We start from the raw sequence: 12232 nt of genomic DNA, 5'->3' as shown, positions 1-12232 counted from the left end.
AACTAAAAACTAGCACGAACTTACATAAACAAAACACATTTTTGTGTTAAGTCCCCTAAATGAATATTTTTCTCTATTTTCCCAACAAAATATTTAATTAATTATTCAAAAAATAAATTAATCATACTTTATTCACTTATTTGGTAAAGTTAATAAACTAGTTGCTTAACACAGTGGACTAGTTCATAAAGCAGTTTAAGAACAAACATAGTTAATAAGATACAAAAAGAAAATTGCTTTACAAATTTCTTATATATAAGTCTTAACTTTATTTAACTATTTTCTAGCTTTTGTTCTTCTTTCACTGCTGCTTCTTATATCTTAAATTCATATTTCATTATTATTAATTTTGTTTTATTTATTACTCTTTATTTCAATTTATAGATATAATTAATTATTATATTACTTTTAATATTTATTAAATCATTTGATAGATCAAAATAACAAATGTTTCCTTACAAATGGTAAAAGAAAACGAAATGTTACTATAATTTAAATTGAAAACAAAAACAAAAAACATCTAAAAAGGAAATAAAAATAAACATTAACTAATACTTATTAGATTCACTTATTTAAATAAATAAAGCCTTAAATATTTTTTTCATTAATCTCAAATGAAAATTAGAATAAGTTCATATTTAAAATTTTAATTTAATGTAGTCTTTTAACTTTAGAAATGTGTTAATTTAATTTTTTAATTAAAATAAAAAAATATAAAAAAAATTAATTAATACTTATTGGATTAACTTATTCAAATAAATAAAACATTAAATATAATTTTTTTTCATTAACGGTGAAAGTTATAATTAGTCCATATTCAAAATTTTGATCTAATTTAGTGTGTTAACTTTAGAAATGTGTAAACTTAGTCATTTTAATCAAATTTTGTTAAATTTATTTGACATTTTAAACAATTTTACAATAATATTTGATTGTATATAATACTCAATACACTGATATTAGTTAAGAAACACTTTAAAAACTTTTAAAATATTAAATAAACTTAATAAAAGTTGGTTAAGAGAATTGCATTAGCGCATCTTTACACATAAGAGCTAAATTGATTAAAAATTTAAAAATAAACTAATTTTAATTTTCAATTAAAATACAAAATATATATATTTAAGACAAATAAAAGAACTTAAATTTACAAAAGGAAAGTAACATAATTGAATTTAATTTGCATGCACACAAAGATAATATTTGACTTGACTAGAGGTAGAAAAAGAAAAGAAATTTATGGGACGGGGTTTGGTAAATAAGTGAGAAAAAGGGTGGCAATATCAAAACTAGCGGCGCCACCCACTTCTGTGCCGGATTGGCTGTTACATGACCCCACCAAGCATTGTCTCAATGCTCCAAAAGAAAGAGAAAAAAGAAAACAACACTCTTCTCTCATCTCCTCCAACCCTCCCTCACTTCACTTATATACCCCTCCCTTTCTCTCTCACTCTTCTTCATTTTCTCAATTTCCATCATCATCGCACACCACACACCACTCCATCTCCATTTCCAATTATTTTTTAATTCTCAGATTCCAACACATACTATACATTTTCTGCAACAAAACCAAACCAAACCAAAGCAAAGCAACTTTTCCCAGGCAAGAATTCTCTCTCTCTCTCTCTCTCTCTTTCCCCTTTCCTTACTCATCTAACCATATATAGTTGTGTGTGGGGGGTTTATCACGCCGAATGATTTGACTAACCACGCTCGCTGTTTTCCAGTTTTCCACCTTATGTTTTCATTTTTCATTTATTCTCTCTGTTTCTTCTTTCTTTCTCTGTATCCTGTGCTGTGTTTTCATTTTTTTTCAACATGCAATCTAATTTCTCTGTTTGATCTTATCATGCAATCCTATTTCGCCGCTTGATCTTATCATTCAATCTTATTTATCTGTTTGGTTTGATCTTTGAGGCTTGATCGGTATTCAGCGGAGGGATCGGAATCTATTTATCTATCTATTTGGCTGTATATGACCAACGATTCTGAGTTGTTCTGTATATTCTGTTGCGATGATGAGTGGATGAGTGTTTCACCACCACTCTGATCGATCAGAAATAATTAATGTTTTTCACCGATCACCAGAACTTCATCGTGTTGAGTTTAACTAGTTTAATCTTCAATTTTCATCTCTGACTTTTGTTATAGTGTTTTTTTAATGTTGAAATTGAGTTTTTCTACTTTTCGATATGTGTCACATTTTTTTGTTGAGAATATTGGTTTTGATCTGGAGATCGATCGATCTCAGTGGAGACAATCAGCCGATTTCTGTTGAGACGTTTCTGTAGAGATTAAAAAAGCTAAACGTTTCTATAGCTTTCAGATGTTAGGTGGTGATTTTTTAATACATTTTATATATTGTGATTTTGATATCTGTTTATAGATCTTGTAAAGGTAATTATATATTTGACACTGCATAAACAAGGAAGGGCAGAGGATAGGAAAATAATAGTTCAAAAACAAAAGGAAAGAAAAACTAGTTTTCTCTCTGTGCCACTGTATGTATTAACTGCTGCTTAAAAGGCTTTCTCAGGAATCTCAGCCCCTGCCAGCTTCACTTTTGTTCCCATTTTTTTATTCCTAAAGTTCACAACTACCCCTACTCTTTTTGGTAAAATCCGATTTTGACCTTCACTTTTACTTTGTCCTTTTACAAGTAGCCAACTAAGGGGGGGTTTTGTTTTAATTTAAGGAATTTGAAAATTTTATTAAAAAATATTTTTACAAAAAGAAAACCTTCTTATGTCAGTAAACATAGAACAACGATCAAGTAAAACAAATAACTATATTCGCGGTCAAAATTATTTTTCTATAACAGTGAATTATGCACACTTTTGTTTTATTATCCTGGTAAACACGACATGCACTGGATTTTAGTTATTTATTTTTACATAACTATTGTAATTTAATAATCATAACTGTGAATACAAATTTAATTATAATCTATTACCGGTTTTAACTTTCAATTATAAATATGCATATTAATTTTGGTTATTTTTATGATAATTATTTTAAAAGGTGTATTCATAGTGAATTTTAATTGGTTTTTGCCGTATTTTTTTACTCTAACTCTACTTAAAAATGCTACTCAATTAGGGATTGGGTACCATGTAACTAAATAAGAGTATATTTTTTAAATCTAATTATTGTAATATAAATAACAATCAATTCTTTATCAAATTTAAGTTTAAAACTAAAGTATCATCGTGAAGAGCGCAGATGATCACGATTTACACTTAATGAAAAAGTGAAATTAACGCGCTTTAACTTTGCTGTATATATCTTTATTTGAATTTTAAAAGACATCACTAATATTATATGTTTGGCTTTGGTATATGAAAGGGAAAAAAAGTGTGGTGGGGCTTAGTAGCTAACTATCAAAAGTGGTCCTACTCATATACCATAGATATTAGCAAATTCCGTGTTGATTCATTTTTTATCTTTGAATGTTTGATCTTTGGGTCCCATGATGTTTATGTCTAACCAACGTTCCAGATGCAGTCTTCATTCATTTTAGAAAGTTATATGGTAAATTTGATTTTGTAAAAAAGTGGAAAAAAAGAAAAAAAAAATGGGGAATAGGCCTAAAGCTATGAGAGTATATAAGCCATGGCATGGTATTGGTAGTGGTGGACAGGAAATGTCTTATTTGTGAGATCAAGCTGTAAGACAGCATTTAGGGGCCCACATGGCATCTTCAATATTCCCTCACAAAACCAGTAACCCCAGACCAGGTCTTTTGCATGTGTAATTAATATAATTAAGGGGTTAATTAATCAGTGTCACAAATGAATTAACTATTAATAACTAACATTTTTTTTTTACTACAAATCATGTAAAGAATTTTATTGGGTTATTAATAAATTTTAAATAAAAGTATTATTTAAATTTCTTTAGTCCTATGACAGTCTGTTAACCTTTGTTGTCATTAATTAATTATGACTACTGTCACTTTTACTTTCTTTTTTTTCACACATGTTAAGATGAATCTTTCATGCAAATGGAAACTAATGTCAGATTTTGAGGAGTAGAGTTCAATGAATCATTTAAGAGAGCAAAATTTATAGTTTCGTGTTCGTAATCATATGAACTAGAATTTATCTAATTATTACTATTTATTGATTCGATATATTCTTTGTACATTTTCCATGTTTAAATTCAAAATATTTATATTCTGAGAAATATTGCTTTTACCTGAAAATTATATTTTTTTAATTATGAATTTCAATAGTTATAATGTTTAAGAATTATTAGAGTCTGTCCGACATACATAATTTGAATTTCTACCTAAATTTCTTATAATTCAGATCCACGTTGTTTTAGTTATTTATTTGTTTATTTATCATATTAAATTATCTAATACGAATAATTTCATAAAATATTTTTTCAATATGATTTTTACTACAACAATTTCATATTCTTACCGAGTTCATTTATTGTGTTTTTTTGGAGAAATTAACATGACAATGAATTCATAGATGAGGGTGACTTAAAAATTGAAATTATTTTTTTTGTCTGATGTTGGTACTTGTTGCCATAACTTCCTCACCTGAAACTCATATCTACTATGGTCTCCGTGGCATATTATGTATGTTTGAGGTTGTTTCACATGTATTAAAAGAATTTAACTATTCTAATATATGCAACACATTTATTAAAATATGCTTGCTCTCTCTCTTCGCTTCAATAAATGAATTATTTAATCTTTGAAAACAACTGATTTATTAGAGACAATATTAGAATAGATATTGAGTTATCTGTAGATTTCAAATGTTAAAACTACAATTATTTTGGAATGGAAGTAGCAAGAAGAATTATGTTATCTGTAAAGTCATTTATATTTATAAAAGAATATTTTATCGCGTTATCAATTACATGTCATACATTTTAGTTGTACAATTTATTGTACCAATTACATTGTTCTTGTAATAAGATTACGTTAAATCTCTTTTAGAGTTTGAGAGATACGATTTGGAGGAGGAGGAAGACAGAGCAAATTTTTCGTTTTAATAAATATTTGTCATTTCGCCTTAAAAAAGTAAATTAACATATTTGCCTAAACTTGTTTATTTTGACAAACATTTTCACTTTAATTTCTTTTTATTTGTATGGTATAATAATAATAATAATTATTATTATTATTATAACGAAATTAATTGTGTTCTGATCTGCCATAAACTCTTATATTTTTCCTGTTCTTCATTTACCTAATTTCTTTTATCACATTTAAGGGAATGTGTCCCCCAGCTACATCTGAATTCCTCTAGTTTCTTCGTTCCTTTGTAATGCAGTCAATAAGAGAAGCGGGCATGGAGGAAGAGAACCAAGTCGTATCAGAGGTTCCAGGGACAAAGGTTGTTGTGGAGGCAGATCATAAGAATGACGGCATCAAGGTATCATTTTCTTCTTCCACTCGTTATTTTAGAATTTGCTTGTTATATAAAGTAGTCTCGGGTTAAATTTTTTTTTTCTAAAGCTTCTCTTAGCATCATATCTTGCAGTGTTATCGTTATTGCAATGATCAGTAGGCATCTATTTCCAATTGAATATTTTTATGGAATCCACAGATTGGGCACACCTACTTCTTGTGGAGATGTGATTAAATTATTAGTATGGGAGACGTGGACTGAATTAGATCATAGAGAAAGAGAGACGCTATGGTGCTATTTTTATTTTTTTCATATACTTGGTTAAAAATTTATAAATTTCAAAAGATATGAATGTATCCACATAGATTATGAGAGACATAGAACTTATATGATTCTTTTGACGAGTGATGGTTATTTAGATATATAAGAGACATACAACTTATAACATTCTTTGAATAATTGATGATAAAATCAAATAGTATAAATTTCCAGACCCAATGAATTGCTTAGAACTCTATTTCACTCTTTTGATAGGCAATCCTGCTGCCCTATTATAAAACCATATGATGCTTCATTTAATTGACACTTGAGTATACTTTTACTTTTTATTTATCTATCTTCTAGTTGTTCACCACTTGGACTTTATAAATAGACACAAATTCAAAAAATATTGTTCTCTAGTTGATCTCCCCATCTTTGAACAACTGCTTTTGTATCCATATGTCATTAGAGAGGTGATATGATCACTTACTGGATTCTTAATCCATTAACAATAGCTTGAGATTATACCCTGTAACTCTTAATAAACGATTTCCATAGTCATTTACCCTAGCTCAAAATACTGTTGTTAGTTGATAGTATTATAGTAGCAAAAGCTTTTAGTACAGACTATACCAATGTTTTTGATGTCCATTTTTTTAATGATTTATTGCAGGAGACAAATGGAGGCTTGTCAAGTGAAGTAAAGAAAGAAGAGGAAGAGAATGCCTTAGATGGAGAATTCATAAAAGTTGAGAAAGAAGAGAATGCCACAGATGATAAGTCCCACAAAACTGAAAGAAGCTCAGATTCTCAGAGCAGAGAACTTCTAGAAGCTCAAGAGAAGATACGAGAACTTGATGTTGAACTCCAAAGACTAACAGAATCGTTGAAGACCTCTGAGCATGAAAACAATCACCTGAGAGAAGAGATTTCAGTTACAAAACAGAAATTTGAAGAAAGTGGGAAGAAATACGAAGAGCTTGAACTGAGTCACAAGAAATTGCAAGAGCAGACGGTTGAAGCCGAGAATAAATATAATCAGCAGCTCAGCAATCTTGAAGAGGCACTTCAGAGTCAAGAAGTGAAGCAAAAGGAGCTTCTTCATGTGAAGGAAGCTTTCGACGATATCAACCTTGAGCTTGAAAACTCCAGAAAGAAGATGCAGGAATTGCAGGATGAGCTGAAACTTTCAGCAGACGAGGCTCGGAAATTCGAGGAACTTCATAAGCAGAGTGGTTCACATGCTGAATCCGAGGGAAAGAAGGCCTTAGAATTTGAGAGACTACTTGAAGAAGCCAAACTGACTGCAAAAGGAATGGAAGATGAGATGGCCTCCCTTAAAGAAGAACTGAAAGGTGTTTATGATAAGATTTCAGAAAATCAAAAGATTGAAGAAGCACTTAAAACAACCACAGCTGAACTTTCTACTATCCAAGAGGAGTTGACACTTTCAAAATCACAGTTGTTGGAAGTTGAGAAAAGACTGTCTTCAAGGGACTCTTTGGTGGATGAGTTGACCCGGGAAGTAAACCTGATAAAGACATCAGAAACACAGCTAAAGGAAGACATGTCAGCACTTCAAAATCTATTGGCCACGTCGAAGGAAGAACTGCAAGAAAAAAATTCTGAATTGCAAACTGCAAGGTCCAAATTGCAGGAGGAGGAAAAATTGAGGGAATCAATTGAAGCTGCACTCAAGAATCAAGAAACACAGTTTCTTAATGTACAAGAGGAGCTGGCTAAGCTTAAAACAGAAAATGGAACTCTTGAAGCAACCATGGAAGATCTAACCCTTAATTCGAAGAAGTTTGAGAAATTATGCGCTGAGTTAGAGGAAAAACTAAAGCTATCAGATGAAAACTTTCATAGAACAGATTCTCTTTTATCTCAGGCGCTTTCAAACAATTCAGAGCTCGAGCTGAAGGTGAAGTCGCTGGAAGATCTCCACAATGAATCTGGCGCTGCTGCAGCTACTGCTACTCAGAGGAGCCTTGAACTTGAGGGACATATTCAGACTTCCGTTGAAGCTGCAGAAGCGGCAAAAGCACAATTGAGGGACCTGGAAACACGCTTCATAGCAGCAGAGCAGAAGAACTTGGAGCTTGAGCAACAATTAAACTTACTACAATTGAAAACCAGTGATGCTGACAGAGAAGTGACTGAATCGTCCGAAAAAATATCCCATCTCAACGCTAAATTGGAAGAGGCCAAAAAAGAGAAGAATCTTCTTAACGATCAAATGCAAGAGTATATGGAAAAGGTCGCTCAACTTGAATCAGAATTGAATCAATCATCTTTGCGGAGTTCAATATTGGAGGAGGAGCTGAAGAAAGTCAATGACAAATGTTATGAGCATGAAGACCGAGCCACTATGAACCATCGGCGTAGCCGAGAACTGGAAGATTTAATCCAGAGCTCTAACTCCAAATTGGAAGATTCTGGTAAAAAGGTGAGTGAGTTGGAGTTGTTACTTGAAGCAGACAAATACAGAATTCAGGAACTCGAACAACAAATAAGCGCATTAGAAGACAAATGCAGGGTTTCAGAGGCGCAAAACAATAAATACCTCAGTGATTTGTCTGATTTAACATTAAAACTTGAGGCAATTCAGACACAAACGTCAACCCTCGAAGTTACACTGCAAGCAGCTAATGAAAGAGAAAAGGAGTTGGAAGATTCTCTGAATGCGATGACGGATGAAAAGAAGAAGTTAGAAGATGCTTCTAGCAGTTTGAATGAGAAGGCTGTTGAGAAAGAAAAACTAATGGAAATTTTGCAGGATGATTTAAATCTCACACAAAGTAAATTGCAAAGCACTGAAAGTGATCTCAGGGCTGCTGAATTGAGAGAGAGTGAAATAATTAAGAAACTTACAGCTTCTGAAGAAAATCTTGTCATAAGAGGAAGAGATATAGAGGAAACTGCTTCAAGACACTCGGAACTTCAATTGTTGCACGAGTCTCGGACGAGAGATGCAGAACAGAAACTCCAAGAAGCTATAGAAAAATTCAGCAACAAGGATTCTGAGGTTCAGTCTCTGCTTGAGAAAGTTAAGATTTTGGAGGAACTGATTACACGGGGTGGGGAACAGTCTACGTCCTTGAACAATCAACTTGAAGAGAGTTTGAGCAAACTTTCTTCTTTGGAAAGTGAAAATGAAGTTTTGAAACGGCAAGTTTTAGAAGCCGAGAGCAAGAGTGCTCAATCTGTTTCTGAAAATGAATTATTGGTTGGATTAAACATTGAACTGAAAACCAAGATTGGCGAACTTGAGGAATCATTGAACCGTGAACTATCAGAGAAGGATGCCGCTACTCAAGAACTTGTGGCACATAGGAACAGTATAGCTCAGTTGAATGATTTACAATCAAAATCCACTCAAATTCAAAGTGCAAATGAATCCCGCATTCTAGAAGTAGAATCACAATTACAAGAAGCATTGCAGAGACATACCGAGAAGGAATCAGAAACCAAAGTGTTGAATGAGAAGCTGAATACACTAGAGAACCAAATAATGCTTTTCGAGGAACAGGCACTAAAAGCCGTTGTAACTTCTGGAACTCAAAAAGATGAGCTGGAGCAGAGTCTCATAAAATTAAAGCAACTTGAAAATGTCATTGAGGAACTGCAAAACAAGTCACTCCATCATGAAAAAGAAACTTCTGGGCTAAATGATGAAAACTCAAAGCTTAATCAGGAAATAGCTATCTATGAATCCAAATTAAGTGATTTGCAGTCAAAGCTCTCTGCAGCACTTGCTGAGAAGGATGCCATCGAAGAATTAGTGTCAAAGCATAGTGCAGAGGTGCAGACGCTGAATTCACAGGTACATGAGAAACAGACTATTCGTATAGATATTTCTTTAATTTTCGTTCTTCCATTCCTATTGGTGGTAATATAGTTTTCTGAAATTTTCATTTTGTCTAAACCATTATGACTAGAGAAGTGATATTGAAATGCTATCAACTTGCAGTTATCTTCGGTGATTGATGAGAAGAACTTGCTCAATGAGACTAATCAGGATATAAAGAAGGAACTTCAGTCGTTTATACTTGACCTTGAAGAGAAGTTGAAGGAAAAACAGAAAATTGAAGGCTCTCTGAGATCTGAGATCGAAATTCTCAAAATTGAGATTGCTGAGAAATCTGTGTTGCAAAGACAGCTAGGGGAAATTGAAGGGAAACTGACAAGATCTGAATCTAGACTAAGTGAAGAGGTAGTGTTGAGAGTTTTTATTTAGTTTTTTTTTTTTTTTTTTGTAAATGAGCGCAAAGTTCAGAAACATAGTTCTGATATATCAGAACTAAATTATTGTTAATAAACTGTTATATTGAATAAGCTTTGCTGATTAATCCGGTGCTTTGCAGGTTGGAAGTGTTCAAGCTGCTGCTTCTCAAAGAGAAGCAGAATTAAATTCAAAACTGATAGACTATGAACAAAAATTCAATGATAGAAATGTGCTGATTGAGAAGGTTGCAGAACTTGAGAAAGAGTTGCAACTTGCACGGGATACTCTTGCTAACCAGGTATCCCTTGTACTCTTTTACTCGAATTGCATATTTTTTTCATGTTAGCATGATATGTTGAAAGAAAAAGTTTAAAAAGGAGATATCTGAATTTAATCCTCTCATCATTGTGTTCTTTCTCTTTGGCCACCCCATATAGTCGATCTACCTCTGCATGTCTGTGATAAATATGAAACTCACGCAAGCGGTGTGCAATTGTGTATCATACTGATTGTTTTATTTAATTAAAAAAAAAAAAAAACAGAAAGGAGCAGAATCTCAAAAGTTGGAACTAGAGACAGCCCTGAAGAATTCTGTTGAAGAACATGAAAGTAAGAAAAAAGATATATCTCTTCTACAGAAACAAGTGGCAGATCTAGAGCAGAAATTGCAACTGGCTAGTGATAAATCCCCAGTAAAGGTAATTCTCCCCCCGAAAGTTCCCAACCACTGGTGTTTGTGCTTGAATGATTTCCTTGTAGGTTTAAGGCCAGAAATTACATGATTTGCATTCATTTCAATTTCCCTAATAACACAAAAAGAAAGCTGGGGGTGACATTCTGTGATGTTTAGAGAACGTTATAATTATGATTGGAGAATGCTGAATTCTGAAGGCCCCAAGTAAAATTAGCTATTGTACCTCGTCAAAGTGTAATCGAAAATTTCAAAACATTCGAATACAACATAAAAAATAGGTCCAGGATTATTCTGTAGTTAAATGACGTGTTTTTGTATTCTCTAATGGCACTCCAGGGTGATGAAGAAGGGTTGGAAGTCAAGTCCAGGGACATTGGATCAAACCTCTCGAGTCCATCGAAAAGGAAAAACAAGAAAAAGTCAGAAGTACCAAGTGTTCAAACATCATCTGCGTCCGAGACTCATGTTCAAAGTGGCCACCGTTCGTCTGTCGTAAATTACAAGTTCGTCTTCGGAGTAGCTATCGTTTCCATTGTCCTTGGCATAATTCTTGGGAAGTATTACTAGTATGAGCAGCGTATGTCTTTTGTTTTTGTTATTCACGGTGATTTTCCCCTTTTTTTTCTCCTTTCCCGTTGATTAACTATCAGATTGAAAGCTTTCTTTGCATGCTTTCAAGCTCAAGTTTTCAGGTTGGTCAGAAACTTGTTTTCATCCTATTCTTATTTTTTATGTAAAAGAAATGGGGGTTGGTTAATGTTTTATTTCATTTATAGTTTGAATTTTTAATAATTTGAGTTCGAGTTGTTTTTGCTATGGAGCACATTTTTCTTCTCAATGATGTCTCGAGTGGAGGATTTGGGCAACTACAAAACTTTGTACTAGACGATAGTGTAAAGATTTATTTGCTTTCTTCTTCCTACTTACTATGTATAATATTTTGAAATATATATTTTTTATTAGGGTGCAGTATTTGCATTAAATTAAATTAGGGTGAATTATGCCCTGTTATATTTTGTATTTATTCACAATACCTTTTCTGAAGTGTTAATTAAATGAATTTTATTATTATGTATTGATACAACTCAATCACGAATATGAATATATATGCAAAGTAATATAATTGACCTTTGTAATAATAAATTAAAAAATCGTATTTAGTGTAATTTCCACTCTATTTTCCTTATTTTCTTATTTTTATAATCCTCCTTTAATTCAAACAAAGCCTTTTGACTTGCTTGTGTGGGTGTTTTTAATTAAATAATATAACCAATTCACAAAACTTGTGTAAACATATAAATTTATCTTTAAAACTTTAATAAAAGTTCCTAAATTTAAAATTCTATTTGGAATGTATTTGTTAATAACCTTTAGAAAAAAAAATTGTATTACTATTAAATATTTTTCTTAATGATCAAGCATATTTTTCAAACTAATTATGTGTCCACTGTAGTTCTTTTTTAATGAGTTTAAAAGTCTGTTTCTGCCCAAATCTTATTGTCCAAACCTATCTTTACTATACTCAATGCCCCAATTTTCTATTTTCACTCCCCTCAAATAACAACATTATTATTATCTTCCATTCTGATATATAATTAACCTTCATTCATACATGATTAAATAAATTACAACTTAAACTGTTTTAAATTTAATTATTACTTTTTAATTTATTCCAAA

The 12232-nt window shown here is 31.9% G+C and overlaps 1 protein-coding gene across 1 annotated transcript; it reads left to right on the top strand.

The window, feature by feature from the left end:
* Positions 1-1378: 1378 nt before the first annotated feature.
* LOC114170538 (putative leucine-rich repeat-containing protein DDB_G0290503) lies at positions 1379-11512 on the top strand. Its single transcript, XM_028056036.1, has 7 exons — positions 1379-1603; positions 5295-5396; positions 6307-9459; positions 9607-9849; positions 10001-10159; positions 10404-10559; positions 10892-11512. The coding sequence occupies exons 2-7, from the start codon at positions 5313-5315 to the stop codon at positions 11120-11122; spliced, it is 4026 nt and encodes a 1341-aa protein (XP_027911837.1). The 5' UTR covers positions 1379-1603; positions 5295-5312; the 3' UTR covers positions 11123-11512.
* Positions 11513-12232: the final 720 nt, after the last annotated feature.

This window comes from Vigna unguiculata, chromosome 11 (assembly GCF_004118075.2).
Source record: "Vigna unguiculata cultivar IT97K-499-35 chromosome 11, ASM411807v1, whole genome shotgun sequence".
Taxonomy (NCBI): Eukaryota; Viridiplantae; Streptophyta; class Magnoliopsida; order Fabales; family Fabaceae; genus Vigna; species Vigna unguiculata.
Note: the sequence above shows the minus strand (reverse complement) of the source record. Positions and strands in the feature narration are given on the sequence as shown.